General features: G+C 37.1%; 1 protein-coding gene across 1 annotated transcript in view; it reads left to right on the top strand.

Annotated features, from left to right (window-relative positions):
- LOC130229902 (ras-specific guanine nucleotide-releasing factor RalGPS1-like) overlaps window positions 1–26,371 on the top strand; it is a 155,664-nt gene that overhangs the window by 72,289 nt on the left and 57,004 nt on the right. Inside the window, exon 5 of the mRNA XM_056458922.1 lies at window positions 10,617–10,700. Within this exon, the coding sequence (XP_056314897.1) occupies window positions 10,617–10,700 (84 nt within the window). The remainder of the gene's footprint in view (window positions 1–10,616; window positions 10,701–26,371) is intronic.

Raw genomic sequence — 26,371 nt, 5'->3', positions numbered from 1 at the left:
CTCAGGAGTGCCCGGCTGACTAAAATAGAGCACAACTCATCCAAAAGATCCCAAAAGACCCCACAACATCATCAAAACTCACTTGCCCCAGTTAAGGTGAGTGTTCATGACTCCACCATAAGATAGAGTATGGGCCAAAGTTGTTTGCATGGCAAACATTCCAGTTCCAAGATGAAAACCACTGCCAGTTTAGCCAGAAAAAAACATCTTGGTTAGCTCCAAGACTTTTGGGAAACACTCCTTGGAATGACGAGACAAAATGCATACAGAAGTGAATGCATTGCTGAAGAAAGTAGTTCCTTAGACAAAAGTGTTTTAGAGACTCTCCGTGGTGGCTTTTATTTTTTTATATGCACAATTATTCCATCGGACTGTTCTGTAAATGCATTATGACACTCTTAGCACTGCAATATGGTTGTTTATTAGCACACTATTAGCACTATTAGCACACACTAGTTGTTTACTAGTGACACTACGGCACTTAAACACGCATCACAGCAGTGCTGATATAAAGCAATATCACAGTGTTTTGAGTGTGATATTGCCTACACTGAAAAAAAATATTCAAAGCTAATTCCTTGGAAATCCCTGTACGTTAAGTGGTTGTAAACAGTTTATTTGGGCTGAATTTAAACAAACAAATTAGGTTGAACATTGCTCAATTTAAATTTGTTTGTTTAAATTCAACACAAATAAATTGTTTGCTACAGTTTTGCATGCAACACTTTTTTTCAGTGTATATATGTCAAATGATATATATGCGTTATCTCCCTGTTTGTGTGTTCCTCTTAAGACCCAAGGTGTTTTTTTACATGCATATTTTATTTCTCTTTTATATTTGAGCTTATTAGAACCTAATTAGAATAAACACCTATGTATCATCTTTTGATATGATGTACTTTTAGAGAAAAATGATGTCCATGTGGACTCGTGGTCCGAATTTACATAAAACAGTTTTCCTGAATTCTTTTAAAAACATTTTAAAGGGCACCTATGGTAAAAAATCTACTTTTCAAGCTGTTTGGACAGCCATATGTGCATGTATGGTGTATAGAGCGTCATATTAGGGTGATATAAACACACCCAGTGCTTTTTTTTTCAATTTAACAACATAAAAAATGGTGGACCAAATGAAGCGGTTTTCGAACCGACCGCAACTTTACATAAGAGTGCGGTCCCCCCGCCCACCAATATTGATTGACAGGCGCGCCATCATATCCTCAGTTTGTTGATTCACGTCCGCCATTTTCAGCGTGAGTCGAAGCGATATCACTAAAGGAACACGCTAGCTCTATTTTTAGATGCAAGGCTCATTGGGCTCAACACAAGAGCAATATTCTCCACATTATCGCTCTAATCGGAATGATTGGTTGTATCTTTAGGTAGGTTTGCAAACATGTATACTTCTCATTGAGTCTACCTTATACTTCAGCCGTTTGCATTTCTCGCAGTCACAGAAGCTCCCTGTGATCTTAACTAGCATGCGTTTTAGAATTCTAAACATCAGGGTACACTCAAGTCGACGGCTGTGCGCCGCGGACCGCTGCAGAAACCTATGTTTAGAATTCAAAAATGCGTGGCGCGACGATTCGAGACACTTCATGTTTCTGCCGCGCCACAGAGAGTCGCGGCTTCGAGCGGCGCATCCGGTGCCTCAGTCAAAGTTAATTCAGTGTGCGTGGTTATTAGTTTCTGTGTACAAGCTCTTCACTTGAAACTAGCACACAGTTGGCTGTAAAACTGTACAAAGACACAATTGATTTTGTACTCTCTGCTTGGTCTGTGTCCAAGGCGTACATGTACGACTGAATGGTGATCCTCTCCTCCTCCTTTCAATCTGCCCGTCTGTGTTGCAAACACAGAGCGGGTGAGCTCATGGCCCCGCCCCTTGTTACATTGGGCGGGAAGCCGAAACTAATCTACATGTGAAGCAACACACCCCTAAATCAGCGAGCTGTGGACACGCCCCCAACATGACACTTTTTAACACATTATAATAAACAAATCTGAATTGTGTTTTAAACTGAACCTAAACTGGCACACTCAGAAGAACCATAATATTAATATTAAATCATAAAAAAGAGGTCAACTATGTGCTCTTTAACATAGAATTTTTTTTTGAACTTGCGTTGTCTATCAGAGAGTAAAAACAGAACAGTTAACAGTTAAAAATAGTGTTTGGGACATTTCATATGCTGCAAGACAGTTGCAGGATGACACCGTATGTCCGTAACAAAATAAAAAACATTTAAAATATTTTAAATAGCCACTTAAGAGCTAAAATGCCCTAGGAGGATATGAAACCACGTCTGGTCCAAAAAAGAAGTAATTTCAGACACTGAAATCTTCACTGACTGAAGACTGGAAATTTTATATTGAAAGTATGTCAGAAATTCTGTCTTTGTAAACACACTGAACTGTATTGCACACATGCTGCTGGAAAGCATTTATTGCTATAGACACACCTGAAACTTGTCTATAGCACTTGTTCACTGCTGCTCTTATAGTTGTGTAAATTGCTTTCTTGTCCTCATTTGTAAGTCGCTTTGGATAAAAGCGTCTGCTAAATGACTAAATGTAAATGTAAATGTAAATTGCTGACTGCACGCACTGATGTGCTTTTCGTTTCACTTTAAAGCTCACACCACAGTTTCAGATTGTCTAGTTTTTACTGTTATTATCGTCAGTAGCTGTTGTGGGGAGCAATTTTAGAGGTGCATTTAAAGGTGCAGGTTTCTTAACAGCAGAAGTCATCACCGTTGGTAATCTTAGATCTGAGTGAATGGGGGAGCACAACAAATACATCTTTTTACAATACTATTTGCTGAAATAATCAAAGAAAAACTTCCAGAAAAAGGAAAAACAATAGTGTGAGCCTGATAACATCAGCCAGAAGAGGGAATAATGTCAGATTTACTGTCCCATCCATAAACACTGCTTTACAAACATCTAGCATAAGCAGTAATTAGTTTTTTTTGTAATTTGATGCAAAAATGATATAATGCATATATAAATGTACATGCATTTTAAAAAAAAAGTAAATATAAATAACTGTTGAGGATTTTAGATGCTGATGACCCTTAAACACTTCATAACAGTCTTGTGAAAAGGGTCCATAAGATATTTAGCCAGTTGAGTTTGCCCATAATTCAGTTTTACGGTGTCGCCCGGAGCCGTGTGACCTCTGATCTCTCCTGCTGATGCAAAGGAAAGAGCCAAACACCTCTGCTTTCTCCATTTGCGTCTGCCCTTTAACTGCTGTGAGTCTGAATGAGCTTCACTGATTCCGCTGCTGAAGTAAAGCTGACGTCACATTTGACCGTCTCCACACCTCTGACCCAGTTATAAATTACCAGAGTAAATCAACCAGTCCTCATTAACTTTACAGTCTGTAAATGCAGAACATTTGGCTTGCCAGTGTTCATAGCAACTGATGTAAATAAACTTCTTTGACTTATTAGTTGCCTACAAAAAATTGATGAGAAAAATTTGCTGTGTATTAGTTACTTTATTAGATACACCTTACTAGTACCAGGTTGGACTCTCTTTTGCCTTCAGAACTGCCTTAATCCTTCATGGCATAGATTCAACAAGCTACTGGGAATATTCCTCAGAGATTTTGCTCCATATTGACTTGATAGCATCACGCAGTTGCTGCAGATTTGTCAGCTGCACATCCATGATGCAAATCATCTGTTCCACCACATCCCAAAGCTGCTCTATTGGATTGAGATATGGTGACTGTGGAGGCCATTTGAGTACAGTGAACTCATTGTCATGTTCAAGAAACCCGTCTTGAGATGATTCACGCTTTATGACATGGCGCGTTATCCTGCTGGAAGTAGCCATCAGAAGATGGGTACACTGTGGTCATAAAGGGATGGACATGGTCAGCAACAATACTCAGGTAGGCTGTGGCGTTGACACGGTGCTCAATTGATACTAATGGGCCCAAAGTGTGCCAAGAAAATATCCCCCAGACCATTACACCACCACCACCAGCCTAAACCGTTGGCACAAGGCAGGATGGATCCATGCTTTCATGTTGAATTCTGACCCGACCATCCGAATGTGGCAGCAGAAATGGAGACTCATCAGACCAGGCAACGTTTCTCCAATCTTCTATTGTCCAGTTTTGGTGAGCCTGTGTGAATTCTAGCCTCAGTTTCTTGTTCTTATCTGACAGGAGTGGCACCAGGTGTGGTCTTCTGCTGCTGTTGCCCATCTGCCTCAAGGTTGGACGAGTTGTGTTCAGAGATGCTCTTCTGCAGACCTCGGTTGTAACGAGTGCTTAATTGAGTTACTGTTGCCTTTCTACCAGCTGGAACCAGTCTGGCCATTCTCCTCTGACCTCTGGCATCAACAAGGCATTTGCGCCCACAGAACTGCCACTCTCTGGATATTTTCTCTTTTTTAGACCATTCTCTGTAAACCCTAGAGATGGTTGTGCGTGAAAATCCCAGTAGATCAGCAGTTTCTAAAAATATTCGGACCAGCCAGTCTGGCACCAACAACCATGCCACATTTAAAGTCACTTAAATCATTTTTCTTCCCCATTCTGATGCTCGGTTTGAACTGCAGCAGATCGTCTTGACCATGTCTACATGCCTAAATGCATTAAGTTGCTGCCATGTGATTTGGCTGATTTGAAATTTGCGTTAACGAACAGATGGACAGGTGTACCTAATAAAGTGGCCAGCGAGTGTATGCATATATACTAAATTTAATATATCATGTGCTTTTATATTTATATGTTTGAGTAAAATATATGTATTTTATACATTCGTATACATTTTTAAATTAAATATTGTAGACATTTAGAGCTTTGTTTTAATATCTAAAAAATTCATTTTTTTTCAGACATGTTTATATACATTTTTAGATAACACAATACCAATGCTTTAACTTAAGAAGATTTAAGAAATGAATATTTATGTGGAATAACCCTGATTTACAGCCAAAAAACACATCATTAAAACATTTGTTGTTCTGACCAGTTAAAAATTGGATGACTTCGTATAGAACAAATATTTCATTCACACTCATAATTAATCCAGTAAAAAATAAAACTCTAAGGTGGTTTATATATACTATAATATTACGTTTTGCAGTCATTTAGCAAGTGTTATAATTGACATTTTATAGTATTGTCTAATTTGATGATCTGCTCACTCATTTAAATGTAATTTATGGTCCTGCATACACTGAAAAAAAAAAGATTCACTGCATTTACACAATTTTATTTAAGGTAAGTGGTTGCAAACAATTTATTTGGGCCGAATTCAAACAAACAAATTAAGTTGAACATTACTAAATTTAATTTGTTTGTTTAAATTCAGCCCATATCAATTGTTTGCAACCACTTACCTTTAACATTTTTTAACAATTAATAATAATAATAATATATAATATATATATAATATATATATATATATATATATATATATATATATATATATATATATATATATATATATATATATATATATATAATAATTAATAATAATAATTTTTTTTTGTGCACTAGTTGAGGTGCAGTTAAATACGTTTGATCATCGTCCGTGTCCATCATCTACAGTATGTCATGCTGTGAGCTGTAAAAGTGTTGAATAGTGCAGTGAATGAGAGCAGCAGGAGTTTTTCTGCTCAGTTCATTCTGCCCACAGTGCAGCTCATCCCCTTTAGTGCAAGGCATTCTGGGAATGAAGCTTAAAAACATCACCTTTGACCTTTTGCATGTTTGCTCTTTATTTGGTTGGCTGCTTTCGGAGTGTTCACTCTCCTGCAGAGCCCATTACTCCTGAGGCCTGTTGCACAGAGCTGGTTTAGGTTTTTACCCATTTGCGTTTAGCTTGAGCAAACTCCGTGACTGCGTCTCAATCAACACACTAGCTCCTGATGCCATTCATCAGTAGGTCCTGTAATCATTATTCTGTAATACTCCATTTTTGCTGCATCGCTAATTTGTGGCAGTCTATAAATAGAGGATGATTGTGAACACAATAGCTGAACTAGCGGCTAAAGGGCCGATCACACTGAACACGATTATTCTGTTCTGTGAATGTGAGGTGCACCACACTTTATTTGTTGACAAGAGAAATAGTAGTGCACTGAGATTTTTATGTTGCTAGGGAACCACTGAATCAGCTGTGTATTGAGTTTTACTGTTGATCAGAATCAGTTTTATTGCCAAATGTGCTTCACACACACAAGGAATTTGTTTTGGCTACAGAAGCTTCCAGTGTACATAAAGTGACAAGTGACAACACAAAATAAATAAATATGAAAAATAAAAAAGACGTGTACAAATATGAATGGAGAAGGTTTTGCATTGTATATTGATATAAGGTGCTGTGTACAAGTGCGTATGAGAAAGTATTGCACATATTTATTGCACAGTAGGGGAATATTTAACTGTTCATAAGGTAGACAGCCTGAGGAAAGAAACTTTTCCTGTGTCTGGCTGTTTTGTGCTCGGTGCTCTGAAGCGCCGACCAGACGGTAACAGTTCGAACAGGTAGTGTGCTGGGTGTGAGGCGTCCAGAGTGATTTTGCGAGCCCTTTTACTCACTCTGGAAGAGTACAGTTCTTGAAGTGTAGGAAGGGTAGTGCCAGTGATTCGTTCAGCAGTCCGGACTATTCGCTGTAGTCTACGGAGGTCGGTTTTGGCAGCTGAGCCGAACCAGACGGTGATTGAAGTGCAGAATATGGATTGGATGACAGCTGAGTAGAACTGTACGAGCTGTACGAGATATTGTAATATTTGTATTTGTATAATTGTAATATTTAATAATATTGTGATATTCACAATTTGTGAAGTCATACAGCTCCGGATAACATGAAACAGCGACCGCTAGTCTCTCCTCCATCTTTAAAAATATCGCCTTAAAAATGTAAACGCTGCTGTCACATCAGTGGAAACCCCGCCTCTGATTTCACGTGATTGGACAATCAAAAAGACACGACTTGCGTAGCATGATTTTTCCGAGTTGATTTTTTTTTAGCTGCAGATGCACTCAGCGAAATGGCAGAAACGCAAGGTGCGCAGGGCCCATAAGGGCTCATTCACACCGAATTCAATTCACCTTTATTTCAATAGCGCTTTTATAATGTAGATTATGTCAAAGCAGCTTCACATAGAAGGTCATAGTAAATTAAAACTGTGTAGTTCAGTTTCCAGAGTTTAAGTTCAGTTCAGTGTGGTTTAATAGTCACTACTGAGAGTCCAAACACTGAAGAGCAAATCCATCGATTCGCAGCTCTACAGATCCCGAACCATGCAAGCCAGTGGCAAGGAAGAAAACTTCACCAATTGGCAAAAGTGAAGAATTAAAAAACCTCGAGAGAAACCAGGCTCAGTTGGGCACGACCATATCTTATCTGGCCAAACGTCTTGTGCAGAGCTGCAGTCTAGGCACCGGAGGCTGGAGAATGCTGGATGTCAGCGAAGACTCGTCTGTCCCCAGAGCGTCACAGGAATTAGTCTCAAGCTCTCTACTCCTCCATGACCACCAATGCAACTGCTCAGGATACGGCCTGGTCCAGGATTATGGAAACCTTACGATCATCTCGACGCGGGTCTTGGATCGTATTAGTGGCGCTGCATAGTCTCTGGGGGCCTCATGATGAGTATCCCTTGGTGGAAAAAGAGATTAAACACAATAATTAGCGTAGCTGCTGTTCATAGTGTATATAAACGAGATGTAAAAACCTGCGTGGAGCACATTCATGTATCATAGCATTATGTGATGCATTGAGTGTATGCTTTACTAAACAGATTGGTCTTTAATCAAGTTTTGAACTGCGAGAGTGTGTCTGAGCCTCGGACGTTATCAGGAAGGCTATTCCAGAGTTTAGGAGCTATAAATGAGAAGGCTCGACCTCCTTTACTCGACTTTGCTATTCTAGGTACTACCAGAAGCCCTGAGTTTTGAGATCTTAAAGAGCGAGTTGGATTGTAGCGAGACAGAAGGTTGGTTAGATAAACAGGAGCTAGATTAATGTGTCTTTGCTTCCAAAAATGCGCGTTTCGGCACTCAGGAATGAGTTTTAGAACAATGAATAAAAGAGTAGTCATGCCAATTTTCTGCTATAAACAGAAGATCTTTCAAGTTGAACAGCCAGTTGTGTGCATGCAAGCGTATCGATCAAACATGTCCGTCAAGCACATGTTTACATTGAAAAACTATAGAAAAGTAGCGCATTGGAAAGGAAAATCCCATTCTCTGTGAACAGCCTCTAAGAGGCACGCAAAATCATGAACTAAACCTTTTAGTTAACCTTAAAAATAACCTTAAAAATAAGTATATGAGATCTACTACACTCTCAGAAATAAAGGTACAGGAGCTGTCACTGGGGCAGTACCTTTTAAAAGATACATATTTGTACCCAAAGAGTCCACAATGGTACCTCAAAGGTGCACATTTGTACCCAAATGTACCAAAAAAGTACCTTACCATTATGGACCCTTCAGGAACAAATATGTATCTTTTGAAAAGGTACTGCCCCAGTGACAGCTCCTGCACCTATATTTCTGAGAGTGTATATGTATACAGTCCCAGTAGGTTATTAAGGTCATCAGATCAGTCTTTTCTTTCGGTACCAAAGTCCCAGTGTATGCAAAGAGGGGATCGGGCTTTCCAAAATGCTGGAATAATCTTCCACTTCAACATTATGCGCTCCAACTTTACTTGTTTTTGAAAACCTTTTGAAATGGCGTCTTCATCCTTTAGCATTTGAGCCTTTTGAATGTTGAGGGTGTTTAGTTATTTGCATGCTGTGTCTTTTGGTATTTTAATTAGTATTGATTGTGTTTATGGCGGGCGACACGGTGACTCAGTGGTTAGCACTGTCGCCTCACAGCAAGAAGGTTGATGGTTCGAGTCCCGACTGGATCAGTTGGCATTTCCGTGTGGAGTTTGCATGTTCTGTTCTGTTGGCGTGGGTTTCCTCCAGGTGCTTCGGTTTCCACCACAGTCCAAACTAGGGCTGGGCGATTAATGCAAAAAAAAAAAAAAAGATCACGTTATCATGTTTCATATCATTCGGTATCGATAATTATTGAATATTTATTTAACAGTCCATTTAGGAATATTAGGATTTTTTTGTTAACCTCTTTATTTTAATTTACCAACATTACTAAGGCAAATAGTTTTAATAGTCAAATAGTCACAAGAAAAGAAACCAAAAATCCACTCTGGTGACATCCTTACATCCCTTTTTATTTACAATCTCCTCACTGCTGCTAAACGGCACTCATTTTCACATGTGTTGTCATTCTGACCTGAAGTGACAAGCGCGAGTGCGTGGATTCCTTCATCATCTTTAATGCGCGTTGCACTTGCGCTCCCCTGGCATCTCTTGTAACTTGGTGATCATCAAGCGTTTTCTCAGAGGATGACAAAGTAAGGAGAAAAGTAAAAAGCGCTGCAGTGTTTGGATGCGTGCTGTAATGTATATATTCCATACAAAGTGCGAAGCAGATTGGTTAGTTCTACTTGCATGAGTCGCGGTGGGCTCACGGCATTTGTAATAAAGTTGAGTTGCTTTTGACTAGGTGCACCTGGAAAAGGTGCGTGCATCACATGTGCGCGTCGTGCAAGTCGTGCGCCTTCATTGGAAGTGACAAACTAAGCTTATTAGCATTTGTTCTAAGGCACACACTCAGCAGCCATATTTTAATAAAACTATACGTTTTATTACGTCGTACCAAAACTTTATTCCAAACTTTTTTAATCGATATTGACAATAGTGTTCAGTCAATAAATACGATATCGATATCGATTTTATCGCCCAGCCCTAGTCCAAACACATGCGCTATAGGCAGTGCTTAATTTGAGCCGGATCCTGCCAGATACTGTTCTGGGAAATGTCAGATATTCGTGTTTTGCATTCAGGTATTTATTTTGATTGATCCAGCATTCACTTTTGTGTGTTGAATACCTGCACACGCGTGAGTGAGTGTGAGTGAGTGTGAGTGAGTGAGAGTGAGTGAGAGAGAGAGAAAAAGGGAATGTGAATGAGTCCGAGTGAAAAACAGCGAGCCAAGCTGTGTGGATTGTGTGCACGCGCACACACATAAAAGGTAGTCACTTTCAACCAATCAGCTTTCTTACATTTACAATCACTCTCATTGGTTGGTGATTATTGTTTCACGCGCAGTGAGCAGCGAAAATAATGGCATAGTGGCCTACCTACATAATATTTCTAGTTTCAAAGTGCCAGAGGCAGTCAAGCATGTATTATTATTATTATTTTTTTTAATCGCAAAAAGGTTGTTCGTTGTGATCAAGGCCTAAATAATGTGGACTCTGCAGTTACGTTTGTTCGGGGGTCGAGTGCCGAAATAATTTACTGGATAACTCGACATATTTATTGATAGAAGAAACACTTCCACAAAGCAGAAAGAACATGTGAAGTGGGGAGTGAATTGGGTTTGGGTAGACTTGTTTACTTCCAGCGTTTGCTAATTCAGGCCTGCTGGGAGACAAGTGCACATCATATGGATTAAAGCACATGTAGCGCAGCACTGCGATCTTTCAGGACTGGTCTGTGAAATTGATTTTGACTGTGTTTACTCTTTTAAATGACTGTTGTTTGTGTGTGTTGTGTCGTAGGAGCTTGCGAGCTGTGGCTGGAGCAAAAAGGAGAAACACATTTTGGCTCCCAATGTTGTTGCCTTCACCAGGAGGTTTAACCAGGTAAGATGATTGTTTTGCATGTTGGTTGAATGTCTGATTATTTTATTTTATTTTATTTTATTTTATTTTATTTTTTTATTAAATTTTTTATTTTATTTCATTTTATTTCATTTCATTTCATTTTTAATTTAATGTAATTTTTTATTTTATTTAATTTAATATAATTTTTAATTTCATTTCATTTTTAATTTAATTTAATTTTATTTTATTTTATTATTTAATTTAATTTCATTTTTAATTTTATTAAATTTTATTTTTAATTTTATTTAATTTAATATAATTTTTAATTTTATTTCATTTCATTTAATTTTTAATTTAATTAAATATAATTTTATTTTATTATATTTTATTTTTAATTTATTTTTAATTTTATTTTAGTACTTTTCTTTATTTTATTATTTTATTTCATTTTAATGTTTTATTTCATTTTAATATTATTTAATTTTTTCATTTTTCATTTTAATGATTTACTTCATTTTATTTCTGTTTTACATTAATTTTGCAGTTTTATTTCAAACTGTATTTGTGTTTTTGTATTTGTGTTTCACTTGCGTTTTGAATTAAATTAATTTAATTTTTTAATTTAATTTGATTATTTTTTTACATTTATGTAACTGTTTGTGTTGCACAGATTTCAATGTACAAAGTATATTTTTATGTGAATTATTTTATAATTATTAATTTTGTGTAATTGTGTGTAATTTTATGTATTGTAATTTTTATGCATGTTTTCATCATTTTTTTCATTTGTGCTTTTCATTATTTTATAATCAGTTAATTTGATTTAATCTATTTCTTTTATTTTAATTGTATTATTTTTGCACAAACGGATTTCAATGTACAAATATTTTTATTTTACATTAAGTTGCCAATTTAAAATTTGTGTTAAGTTTGTGTATTTGTGTGTATTTTATGCGCTTTTTAAAAATTCCTAAGAATCTTTTTAAAATCAATTTAGCATATATTTTAATACTATATGTAGTATACATTTTACTGTATTTTAAAAAGTTGCTTATTAATTTGTTTATTTACTACTATCAGAGATGTATAAAGTACTAGAGACCCAGACTTAAGTAAAAGTACAAGTACTCTATCAAAAAGTGACTTGAGTAGAAGTAAAAGTGCTCTTTAAGCACCATACTTAAGTGGAAGTACTAAAGTATTCAACATTTTTTGTACTTAAGTATTGCAAGTAGTTTATTTCAAAATGTACTACTCAAGTACTGAAAGTAAAAGTACAAGTATTGTGTAATGTAGTTATTAAAGAATGCAGTCAAAAGACATCATATTGTTTTGTTTATTTTAAATCTCTTTTTTGGGGCACGTGATTAAGCAGAATGAAAAGAAACATGACTTACAATGCTGTTTTTCTCTCTCGCTTGAACCACAGATCTGACAGATTATAGCAGCTTTAACACACACCTTTCAAAGTTGTGTATCACAAAAACAGTCCATAATCCACTCAAAACGCTATTGAAACCCATTTTCGGAGCACAATTTACTGGTTGTAAACGCTGTAAACGAACGTTCTAATTCACTTAATTTTGATTTTATTGTAAAAAAAAGAAAACGTGTATATTACTGTTAAATGAAAATCTGAAATATTTTATGGCTTATGGCTATGATTTAGTATTCAAAAATGTTTCATTTTGATTATGTTTTAATTAAATTGGTCTTAAACTTCATATTTTTATAGTATATTTATTCATTCTGGTACTTTTACCATAAACCAACATCTCAACCATTTGGTAGAGGCTGATATTTTAGAAATTATGGGATGTGTTGGGGGAAAATGTATTGATTGTGTTAACTAGCGACATTAGGAGTTAAGAAATGCAATAAATAAAAAAATTCTATTGTTTTTTTCTTGGTGTGACAGTTAAATGGTTACTTGTAATAAAATTGTGTCCTTTAATACAGCAGTAATATATATGAACTGTACCCTTAATTTGACCCGCTCAAAGAAAACACTCTTTCTGAATGTATCAAACAAAACTCATGCACAGAAGACAGCATGAGCATTTATAGCAAATAAACTAATGTAAATATTCTCCCGCCTGCTTTTTAAACGCTGACAGGCGAGGTCTTACACCCCTTTGACTGGTTATTGTCTTCACCTTCTCAACAGAAAGGGCTGCTATCGGCTTTAGAAATGAAAGCGTTGTTCACTGATGGCGGGAAGAACAGCCGCGGTCTATGTATGTATAATACGCGGTTATCACAGGTAATCTATAATAGACACAGTGGAGAAAACTTGCACCTCATACACGCCCAGGTCTGGATCCACAAGTATCGCTTTAACAGCCAAGAGGAGATGAAAAGTTACCTCACAAACCAGCGGGTCAAATGTCCAAAGTGAGAGAGGCAGAGGTGCCGCCTTCACTCGCCCTCGCGCCTCCGTCCTTCGCCATAGTATTGCGACACCGCACATAGGAGATAAATGATGTCAGTACGTAATAACCCGTTATGATCTATTACTGAACCGATATCGACCATTTTGACACCTCTAGTAACGAGTAACGATGCAGCTCATAAAAAATCTATCGGAGTAAAAGTATTAAACTCATCGAAAATATGTACTTAAGTAAAAGTGGAAGTAGGAGAAAAAAACAATACTCCAGTAAAGTACAGATACTGCCTTTTAGTACTTAAGTACAGTAGTGAAGTAGTTCTACTTCATTACTATACATCTCTGACTACTATCAATAATTAAATTAATTATATTTATTTTCTTTATTTATTACAATATTCTCGAACATCAAATATATAAATCTGTTTAATTTCATTGCAATATATTTTTATTTATTTGTATATTTTACCATTATCTCTAGTGGTGCGCAAAACTCTTGTCTGATACCGAACATCAGCGATTAGATTAGATTATATTACTCTATATTACACATTACAAAATATTAGATTAGGTCTCTATAATGCATTGTATTTGATCAAAAATCCATGTAAGTGCATTATAACAGCTCATAATCATGACTTAAAGCAAGCCTGAAGGCATAAAAATGAATCTAAATCCTGATGTTGACTAATACAGACATGATGAAGATTCAGCTCATCTGTGTGTCACCGCAGCGAATCTCTGCACTTCTTCATCTCCTCATCCGTCTGCTTTTCCAGATGTGCATGTGGGTATAGTGTGTGTTTCTGGCAGATTCTGAACCCAGCCACAAAACCATTATCAGCCTGATGGAAACACAGTTCACAGATTTCCAGCCTGGTGCATTCTAGTTTTCCAGCGGCAGATTTAGCCGATGTTTAAGGGGAAACGGAAAAGTGTTTTTGGCCATCAGGCTTTATTCTACATGTGGATGTGCTTTTATATTGGAAAACATTCATCTTGTCAAATCATGTTGTTATAATTGTGCACATTCTCTTCAGATTAACACTCCAGGATTCAGTTTACCTTCTCCATCAACAGTGAAAATCCTCCTTCTTGCAACAATACTTGTGGATGCGACTAATGATTATTTTGATAATCGAATAGTTTGGCAATTATTATTTTTTGGATTAATTAGATTAACAAAACGACAATTTTTTGCTTTGACATTTTGCTTATAATATATAAAACTATAAATCAGGGTATTATTTAGGTATGAAAGTGTACTTAAAGCCATACACAAGCCGCATATTGAGTTTAATGATCTTTAATTTTCACATTTTAAACCTTAAATAAAAAACAACGTTTATTTTCGAATAGTTAAACTTCTCTAAATATTCTAAATATCAATACACAAAAAGCAAAACAAACCTTGTTCTCCTATTATGTTCACATTATGAAACTAGGATCTTAACATGCTGACAATAAGATTTTAGCAAGGCAAGCAAGTTTATTTCTTTAGCACATTTCAGACACAATGGTAATTCAAAGTGCTTTACATGAACAGGAATAAAAGAAACCAGAAAATAAGAATGGTTAAAAGAATTAAAAATGATTAAAACAGATAAAAACATATGTAAATGTGTTAAAACAGGTTTTAAAGGAATGAAAAAGAAAAGAAAAACATAATGGTGCGAACTGTGGGACGTAGCACAGTGCTCATTCAGTAAAGGCACAGCTAAACAGATGTGTTTTCAGTCTTGATTTGAATGTGCCTAATGTTGGAGCACATCTGATCATTTCTGGAAGCTGATTCAGCAGCAGGGGGCGCTGTTAGTAGCTGAAAGCCGATTCACTCTGCTTTGACTGAACTCTTGGAATTTCTAGTTTATATGATCCAAAAGATCTGAGTGATCTGTTAGGTTTGTATTCAGTGAGCATATCTGTAATGTATTAAGGGCCTAGGCCATTTAGTGATTTATAGACCAGTAATAATACTTTAAAATCTATTCTGAATGTAACTGGGAGCCAGTGTAAAGACCTAAGGACAGCTGTGATATGCTCTGATTTCCTGGTTCTGCTCAGAATTCTGGCCGCAGCGTTCTGGATGAGCTGCAACTGTCTGACTGTCTTTTTGGGAAGGCCAGTGAGGAGTCCATTACAGTAATCCACTCTGATGCTGATAAAAGCATGAACAAGTTTCTCTAAATCTTCACTGGAAACAAAGCATCTGATTCTTGCAGTGTTTTAAGATGATAGTATGCTGATTTACTTACTGCTTAGACATGACTTGAAACTCAGATCTGACTCCAGAATCACTCCAAGATTCTTGACCTTATTTTTTGTTGTTTGAACCGTAGAACCAAGCAGAATTTGTTGAAATATTATAATTGACGATTCCATCAATTAGTTGTTGCAGCCCTAGATGTACGCTTTGTCAGGATAGGAGAATATTTGGCCCAAAACAATGACAAAATCACCTTTTTAATGTTGTCTATGTAAAGTGTTTAATAATCTACATTACTAATCAAGAATTGAGCTTTGATTGATTCACACTAGGAAATGTATAAAGTATCTTCAACATGAACATGATCTTTAATTAATATTCCAATAAGTTTTTGCCAAAAAAAAAAGATCAAAAATATACCCATGCAACATAAGACACAGATACTTATCTGAGTTTTTATTCCAACCATCCATAAAGGTGAGAAGTGAAGTTTATTTTTCACAATCTTATTTTAGAAGCCGTTTCTTTTTCTTTTTTACAATCACAATAATTGGATTGACAATGGTAATGCCAACATCTTTATTCTGGGATTACCTCTCTTAATAAATACACTTGCATATAAAGTAAGTCGTATCTCAAAGCATTTACTGGGGCACTGGCGATTTATACTGGGGCACGTGCCCCAGTAAATGGGGTCTAGTGATGCCTCTGAAATTTCCAATGGCAACTTTAATGTAATATAGCTTGGTAAATTTACCTTCGGCTCACGGCTCTCAATGATATTTGGCATTTGGCCCTTTATACGAAAAAGTTTAAGCACCCCTGGTCTAGACAATGCTTCTAGATTTAAGAATGTTTAGATATTTGGACTTGAATCAAGACAAACTCAAAGTAAGATGAGCATTTCTGTAATTTATTTATTTATTTGCAGTAAGAGATAGGCTACAGGTGTAGGATGCCGTTCTGTTATTAATGCTGTCATTGTGTAATAATTTAACATCCTAAAACCTCATTCACAATACAAGCGACTTGCAGTGGCAAGGCGTCAAGCGATTGTTTATTTCAACGGAGAGTGAGAGACCTCCAGTGACCTGCGTCTACATGAGCAACAGCGACCGTTGGTGACTAGGTGGGAGTTTCTAGTAACGCGACAAAGTTGAGAATGCTTCAACCTTATGCAAATGAAGAGCGACTTCCTTGAGTGACGAGCAATATGAGCACCAATAGAGCTTCACGTGATCCTGTTACAGCTCGCTCAGAGGCCGCTGGTATTCTCCGTATAGTAGACCTACACAGACTTGCGTTGGCAGCAGTTTGCCACCAAGAGTGACAGGCAGCTACAAAGTCACTGCTAGTGTGAATGAGGCATGATTTAGTATATTTAATGACTAAATTTTCATTAGTCATTAAATATAGAAAAATAAATATATAAATATACACAAATAGAATGAAAACAACAAAAAAATAATAAATAAAAATTGAAACGAGCGTTGCTTTGAGTTTTGCATTGGCATAGTCATATCCGACTTAAAGCCCATAACACGCTCTTACAAGATATTTTTTACATATTGGGAGGAGTAAAATTTGCATATGTAATTTTAAATACCAAAAGCATTTAGACCTGTCCAGTTTTGTCTGGAATGTGTCCTAGACCACTTTGTGAAGTGGTTTTAGAAATCAGACTTGTATAAGTCTTAAAGGTGCAGTATGTTAGTTTGACACCCAGTGGTTGAACTAGGTATTACATTCCTGGATCAAAACAAACACAAGCGCAGGTTGCCAGATTGAGGAGTGAGTCTGACGCAAGTCGTGTTCTAAATTAAAGCAACAGCACCCGATAGAGGGAATATTTTCCATATTAAAAGGAGTTTTTGTTCTAACCAACACCTCGAATTGATGTATTAGAAACGGCTTCTATTTCTCACAGGTGAACAACAGGATAAACTGTGATCACCTCAGGTAAATCTCATGTGCTTTATTTAGTGTTAATAATAGTGTGAGTTTGAATGCCGTTTTACATTACATTTATCGTCATACTACTGAAAGATCTTGAAAATAAAATAAACCATTTGAAATTGAACTTTAGAACTGTGAAATAATGCAAACCAACACATATCAGTGATTCAGCATCTACATTTAATAATGTTAAAGAGGGTTATTATGTATTAATTAGATAATAAACCTTACTATTTCATGACTGAGTGCCCTATCCTGTCCTTCTGAATGGCTGTATCTAAATTTCTGTCATGTTTCGTCAGGTGCAAACAGCCAAATTGTTCATCACTGCAAATCTCATCACACAGCATGTTGTTAGGACACGGGGTTACAATGTAACCTGCTCACCCAATGTTTACGTTTGTACTATTTATATTTTTTGCTAATTAATAACCTCATGTGGAACTGAATCCACATCTCATTTCGGAGTCTGCTACTGTCCACCAGAGGTCACATTTCGGTCATGGACGCATGTTTTGAGAGCCATTCTGACTGAATAAATGAAATAAGCTGTTTTCCATCAAGGCCACCCGGGGTGCTGAAATATAATTGGCTAAACTGGCATTGGGCAGGTTAAAAGACCAAAACAAAGACAGACGTTCTGGCACAAAACACATTCTCAAAGCAGAATATCCAACACAATCTCACGGCAATTCGTAACTTTATTTTAGTGGCTAATTCGTACGAATTCGTACGATCTAATTCGTACAATTTAGTACGATTTGCTCATCCTCCAATAACGGTTGGGTTTAGGGGCGGGGTTAGGTGCCACGCCTCCTTTTTAAAATCGTACCATTTCGTACGACTGAACTCGTACGAATTCGTACGAATTAGCCACAAACTGTCAAAACGTAAAATACTTACATTTTCTCGTGAGATCAGGCTGGAATATCTGACTTCAGCATTGTTTTTCAGATAAACAAGAATGTTCACTGCGCATGTTTTTGAAATATCTTGGTATTTTGGTATATTATGGTATTTTTATGCTTTAGAAGAGTCTAAAACTTACATACAGCACCTTTAATATGTGTTTAAGCAGTGGTGTAAAGTAACAAATTACAAAGACTCAAATTCTTGTAATTGAGTAGGTTTTATCAGGAATTGTAATCTAAGTAGTTTTACAAATGTGTACTTTTACTTTCCCTTCAGTACATTTTTACTGCTGTATCAGTAATTTTACTCCACTATTTTCCTTCAAGCTTTTTTCTTGTCTATTGCGATTGGCTAAGAAGAATAATCAGTCCTGTGATTCCTGTCCAATCAAATGACACAGAAACTAAATCTCATCATACTGAACAACCCCAAGACATGGGCGCTTCACAAATGCAGCAAATCGTTTAGAATAACTAAGTGACCAATAAGATGTCTAAAATCTTACACAATGACCCAGAGGCTGTTTAGACTGCATGTCACTGATGAGAATATGATGGATATCCTTAAGCAATAACTAAATGCACTACAGAATATTACATTTACACACACACACACACACACACACACACACACGTGCACACACGCACGCACACACACGCACAAATTGCATGTAAACCCATCAGCCTTTCACTGTGTAATACTCACTACTCACTAGTCTTGAGTACTTTTATAAGGGTTACTTTTTACTCATTCTTTGATACTTTTACTCTACTTGCACTACATTTTTGGGCAAGTAATGGTTTTTTTATCAGGATTTTTTTAGTATTCTTTCCACTCTTGTGTTTAATAAATAGTTGTTTTAATTTATGGGTGGGGCCAGAGAAAATTGTGGTTGGGCAAGTTAAATCTTTACGACTTGCCCAACCAGGCCAGTAAAAAAATCCTTAGCATTGAGTCCTGATCAGTAAAGATTGTAACAGCCATGTCTTATACATTTGTACATTACAAAAGCCGCCGTATAACAACTTAACTACTATAGTTAATAGTTAGTCTAACTTTATGACTTTTCCTATTAAATACAACAACCTAAAAATATTTAGGACAAATAAAAATGTAAACTACGATGGAAACACTTTTACTACTCAAATTTCAGTATGCGCATTAAAGAAGGTCATGTGATTTTGTTATAAGAGATCATGTGATGATGAAAATGTGCGTAAATGGACAAACCAGCAGGCTGAGCACACTGTAAACCATCTGAACTGTTGTTTTGGTCATTCTAAAAGCACCTTACCGTTTAAGTGCTAATGTTGTTATATTATTAATGACCTCCAGAATCAAGAGCGTCTGTGCTCCGCGTCTGACACCTTCAAACGCCACCGCGCATTCACTACGTGTCAGGATTGCCTTCTGAGGCGCAAGTCATTTATTAGATGAAGAAAAGATTGACGCAGCTTCTCCTACCGCAGTAAATTCAGTTTTTACTGTTGATATTTGACACCAGTTAATCAGGAAGTGACGATTTTGTTCGCTTTGACTCGTTGGATGGAATCGCTGCTTTATTCGCACGTCTTTAATGTGATAATCCAGTTTTGCACATAAGGTTCATTTGCATTTTTGGATGGAAACATAGCTAATGATTCGTGATAGTGTTACTATAGTAAAATCATAGTAATTGCTGGTTTACGAAAGAAAAAGCTTCAAACATGTAATGTTATACTGAAGTTTCAACTTTACGCCTGTTTCTTAGTATTTTGGCCAAGTAATCTCTGTTCTGTTTGTGTGCAAATTTCTGGAGAACTGTTTCTTTTTTGTTTTGTTTTATTCTTTTCGCTTTGGCTGTTAATCTCAGCTCGCAAAAGTTTTAGGAGAGTGTTTGTCAAACACTTTTGCTCATGAATGAATTCTTTAAAGTGTTGTTTGTTATGCAATCTTGATGCTTCTGCATTGAAAAGCTCAAGGAGCCGTTAATCCTAAAACCAGAAGGAAGTTTGGTTTTCAAGCTAATTTAGTAGCATTTGGCCATAAATTAATCTTTACTGAATTTGCGGTTCTGTGTATTTATGAATGTTCAGCCTGGAATGAATTTGATTTTAAATCTGTCTCATTAAATGTAACACATAATTAGATTAGCTGCTGTGTCCCAGTTTGTCACATTCACAATATTGTGAAAGCTCTATAAAAGTGTACAGCAGACAGTAGATGACCCACTTTTACATTTATGGTGCTTGTTTAATAGGAGGATTTGCTCTAGCGTGTTTTAGTCTGGAGTGTGTGGAAATTGCATAAAAGTTCCCCTCTGCACTTTTGAAATGATCTTAGCGAGTGTAGTTTTCCTCCGTCGGCCGCGCTGAATTCCTGCTCTCTTGGCTGCCGATGTCCTGGTTTTATGACATCATTAAGCTGAACATGATGATCTGGATTCAGGCCTTCGCAATGACGCATTCCTTGGCCACCCAAGAGTGTGTCCTGCTTTAAACAATGCCTGCCCTTTGATGTACTGTACATTTATGAGCCTTCGTTCGTGAAAATACTCAAGAGCAGGGGTCTCAAACTGCCGGCCCGTAAATGGCCCGCCCTCCTCCTCCCTCCGGCCTGCAACTGACATATATTTTTGAACCACTGTTATTGTTGTGCAGTTGCGTCCAGCCACTTGTGGCTTTCACCCGCCACCTAGTTGACGTTTAAAGTACTGCATTCGGATTAGTTTTACTTTCACTTTCTCTCAGTGTGCGGTCGAGAGTTCACACATGCGTTTTAATTTCTGTGGCTGATTTAAAACGTTGAAATATATGTCCATAAGTGCTCTACTTTAACTAAAGCTCTATTTTTGTAAATATTCAAGGTTCATTTGATTATTATCAGTTTTATTCCATTTGTATTTTGTTGTGCAAACACTTCCTCATGGCTTACGCGTTATGCTTATGGTGTAAATATGATCATTTTGCTAATATTCGAATTGGTCTCATTTAATAGATTTTCCTCATACGCTTATTAAGACTTGCTTAAAAATTATCTACATTAGTAAAATTGTACTGCTGGTTCAATTGAACTTGTTAAAGTAAATGTGAATATGTACACTGGCTACTTTCCCCCTCTTTGTTGTAGTTTTACAAAAAAAGAAAGATATTGAGAAGAACATTTGCCAGTAAAGTCTCTTAAGTTACTCAGACTGCTTTCTGCTGTTCTTACGCTATGGGACGATACAAATGGTTGGGACAGAATAATAATTATTACGCCTATTATTTGCAGTATTTTCATCGCAGTTTAAACTAGCCCTTCAATATGTACAACAAGAAACAAAAAGCTAGAGATTTGACTGCATATGCTCTGTGGAAGAATGACTGAGTGTGTGTCTAACACTCGGCCATACTCACAACAACCACAGATATATTTCAGCAGCTGATGTGTGACACGATAAACGTGCTGATTTGCATTATCACTGGTCACAGCTAATGCTTAAAATATTAACATCATGTCTGCTGTCCTAAGATGCATTAATTATGCCAGGTTTCCACTTTTTCTTTTGTGCTTGAATGTTAAAACGGCCCTCCTATGAATTATCAATCACTGAAATGGCCCCCCGTCAATTTGAGTTTGAGACCCCTGCTCTGGAGACTTTTCAATCTTTACAAAAAATTGATTTATCTTAGGATTTGCAGCTAGTATATTGTTATATATTCTCTCTCTCGCTCTCTCTCTCTCTTCTTAATTGTCTATTTATTTGTCTATTTTTAAAAGTTCAAATATCTACTCATAGTAACACTATATTCCGTCATCATGGCAACAATACAGAAAAATTGTAGCGCATAATAATACTGTATTCTATCATCATGGTAACAGCACATAAGCTGTAGCCCAGAAACCTTGTAGCAATTATAGTAAAACTGTGTTCTGACATCATGGCAACAGCACAGAAACACTGAAGCTCGGAAAAATTTTAACACTCATAGTAACGTTGTGTTCTGTTGTCATGGCAACAGTAGAGAAACATTCCACCACTCACAATAACTGTGTTCTGTTGTCATGACAACAGCACAGAAACATTGTAGCACTTATATAACAAATAACTGTTCCATCGTTATGGAAACAGGATAGAATATCTTTGTAGCAGAGAAACATTGTAACACTTTTAGTAACGTTGTAATATGTTGTCATGGCAACAGCACTGAAACATTGTTGCACTTATATAACAATGTGCTCCATCTTCATGGGAACAGCATAGAATCTCTTTGTAGTACAGAAACATTGTAACACTCATAGTAACATTATATTATGTTGTTATGGCAACTGCACAGGAACTAGCACAGAAGCATTGTAGCACTCATAGTAACATTATATTGTCTTGTCATGGCAACATCACAGGAATTGTAGCTCAGAAACATTGTATCACTCATTGTAACATTGTATTCTGTCATCATAGCAACATCACAGAAAGGTTGTAACAATTAGAAAAACTGTTACATCTTCATGGCAACAACATAAACTGTAGCACAGAATTATTGCAACATTGTCATAGGAACAGCATAGAATCTCTCTGTAGCATAGAAACATTGTACTGCTTATAGTAATATTGTAGTCTGTTGTCATGAAAACAGCACAGAGGCAACAGCAAAGAAATTGTAGCACTGAAAAGCATTGTAACAATTAGTAGCATTGTTAGATCTTCATGGCAGCAGCACAGAATCTCTGTAGCAAAGAAATAATGTCACAATCATAGTAACACTGTGTTCTGTTCATCACGGCATCAGCACAGCAACTCTGTAGCAAAGAACAATGTAACACTAGTAGTAACATTGTTCTGACATCATGACAACAGCACAAAAACTCTTTGTAACACAGAAACATTGTGACAATTAATACCTCTATGTTACATCTTCATGGCAACAGCACAGAAACTCTGTAGCAGAGAAACAATGTAACACCCACAGTAACATTGTGTTCTGTAGACATGGCAACAGCACAGATACTGTAGCACAGAAACATTGTAACACTCTTATAAAACTGTGTTCCATTGTCATAAGAACAACATAGAATCTCTCTGTAGCACCATTGCAACATTGTAGCACTCATATCACATTGTGTTCCATCATCATAGGAACAGCATAAAACCTCTTTTGTAGCACAGAAACATTGTAACACTCATAGCAACACCTAATCTCTGTACCAGAGAAACAACGTGACACTCTTAGGAACATAGTGCTTGGTCAACATGGCAACAGCACAGAAACATTGTAATGCTCATGGTAACACTGTATTCCATCTTCACAGGGACAGCACAGACTCTGTGTAGCAAAGAAACAATGCAACACTCACAGTAACTTTATGTTCTGTCATCATGGCAACAGCACAGAAACTCTTTGTAGCACAGAAACATTGTAACAATTAGTAACACTGTTGCATCTTCATGGCTGTAGCACAGAAACTCTGTAGAAAAAAACAATGCAACAAACATAGTAACACTGTGCAACAGCACAGCAACTCTGTAGCAAAGAACAATGTAACACTAGTAATAACATTGTTCTGACATCATGACAACAGCACAGAAACTCTTTGTAACACAGAAACATTGTAAATCGGGGCTGAAATCATACAGTCTGAACTCGGCATTAGTAACACTGTTACATCTTCATGGCAACAGCACAGAAATGCTGTAGCAAAGAAACGATGAAAAAAAAATAATAGAAACACTGTGTTTTGCCATCACAGCAACAGCACAGAAACTCTGTAGAAAAGAAACAATGTAACACTCATAGTAACATTGTGTTCTGACATCATGGCAATAGCACAGAAACTCTTCGTAGTACAGAGACATTGTAACAACTAGTAACACTGTTACATCTTCATGGCAATGGCACAGAAATGCTGTAGCAAAGAAACAATGCAACAATCATAGTAACATTGTGTTCTGTCATCACAGCAACAGCACAGAAACTTCTTAGCAAAGAAACACTCAACACTCAATGTAGCACTGACACCATGACAAAAGAAACTCTTTGTAGCAAAGAAACATTGTAACAATTTGTAGCACTCTTACACTACATCTTCATGGCAACAACACAGAAATGTTGTAGCAAGCAAACTGACATCATGGCAATGGCACAGAAACTTGTTGTAGCGCACTCTTTATCTTAGTAGCAACAGCACAGAAATGCTGTAGCAAAGAATCAATGTAACACTCAAGTAACATTGTGTTCTGACATACTGACAACAGCACAAAAACACTTTGTAGCACAAAAACATTGCAACAATTAGTAGCACTGTTACATTTTCATGGCAACAGCACAGAAATGCTGTAGCAAAGAAACAGTGTAACACTCAATGCAACATTGTGTTCTGACTTCATGACAAAAGCACAGAAACTCTATGTAGCACAGAAACATTGTAACAATTTGTAACACTCACACAGTACATCTTCATTGCAACAATACAGAAACGTCGCAGAAAATAACCAATGTAACACAAAGGTAGTAACACTGTGTATTGTCACCACAGCAACAGCACAGAAACTCTGTAGCAAAAAACAATGTAACACTCATAGTAACATTTGTGTTCTGTCATCATGACAATAGCAAGGAATTCTTCGTAGCACAGGAACATTGTAACAATTAGTAACACTCTTACAGTTGCATCTTAATGGCTGTAGCAAAGAAACAATGTAACGATTATAGTAACACTGTTTTGTGATCTCGGCAACAGCACAGAAACTCTGTAGCAAACAAACAATGTAACACTTATAGTAACATTGTCTTCTGACATCATGGCAATGGCACAGAAACTCGTTGTAGCACACTGTTCATCTTCATAGCAACAGCACAGAAATGCGGTAGCAAAGAAACAATGTAACATCCATAGTAACACTGTGTTTTGCCATCATAGCAAAAGCACAGAACTCTGTAGCAACGAATCAATGTAACATTGTGTTCTGACATCATGACAACATCACATGAACTCTTCGTAGCACAGAAACATTGCAACAATTAGTAGCACTGTTTCATCTTCATGGCAACAGCACGGAAATGCTGTAGCAAAGAAACCAACCCAGGCTCATTCTGAGAACGTAGTCCCGGGGACGTTTCTGGAGACCGCGAAATACGTCCCGGGAGGTACGTATTTTTGCAGTTTTTGTTTTCGCGAATCCGCGAGAGGCCGCTGTGCGCGCTTTTTCCCGCGCCGTTCTTGCGTAAACCCGCTAGAGGTCGCTGTCGAACGACCTTCCGCCTGTCTGCCTGGATGACAGAATGATTGACAGTGCGACCGACCAATCGGCTGACCCACCCTCCTCCGTCCCTAAACCCAACCAACGACGATTCACAAAAGCCGTCCAGAAAAAGAAAAGCCCTCGTCTGATTTTTACCACATTTTCGGATTTTGACCACATTCTCACCCTGTGACGAACTTGTTCGCTTCATTTTTTGGATTTTGTTTTTGTTTTCTTACCTGATTTCTGGAACCGCTCTTCCCCGGACTCGAACCCGGTCGTCGTCGTCGTCGAGGTCAGCCCCTCTCTGCGCCTCGAGTCCGCCAGAGTACACGAAGAGCTAACCGGACAAACTAGTTGCAGCGGGAAAGCCCTCCACAAGGAGGCGCACAAATTGCACAGATTCAATTGCACAGAAACATTGTAACAATTTGTAACACTCTTACAGTTCATCTTCATGGCAACAACACAGAAACGTTGTAGCAAAGAAACAATGTAACACTCATAGTAATACTTTGTTCTGTCACCACAGCAACAGCACAGAAACTCTGTAGCAAAGAAACAATGTAACACTCATATTAACATTGTGTTCTGTCATCATGGCAACAGCACAGAAATGCTGTAGCAAAGAAACAGTGTAACACTTGAAGTAACATTGTGTTCTGACTTGATGACAAAAGCACAGAAACTCTTTGTAGCAAAGAAACATTGTAACAATTTGTAACACTCTTACAGTACATCTTCATGGCAACAACACAGAAACGTTGTAACAATTTGTAACACTCTTACAGTACACTTCATGGCAACAACACAGAAACATTGTAACAATTTGTAACACTTACAGTACATCTTCATGGCAACAACACAGAAACGTTGTAACAAAGAAACAATGTAACACCGATAGTAATACTGTGTTCTGTCACCACAGCAACAGCACAGAAACTCTATGCCATGGCAACAGCACATCAACATTGTAACCCTTGTTAACAAGTCCTTATTTATGGAGCAGTAACAGGAGCTTTCAGAGGCATTTTAATGGCATTATG

Source organism: Danio aesculapii, chromosome 5 (assembly GCF_903798145.1).
Source record: "Danio aesculapii chromosome 5, fDanAes4.1, whole genome shotgun sequence".
In the NCBI taxonomy this organism is placed as follows: domain Eukaryota; kingdom Metazoa; phylum Chordata; class Actinopteri; order Cypriniformes; family Danionidae; genus Danio; species Danio aesculapii.
Note: the sequence above shows the minus strand (reverse complement) of the source record. Positions and strands in the feature narration are given on the sequence as shown.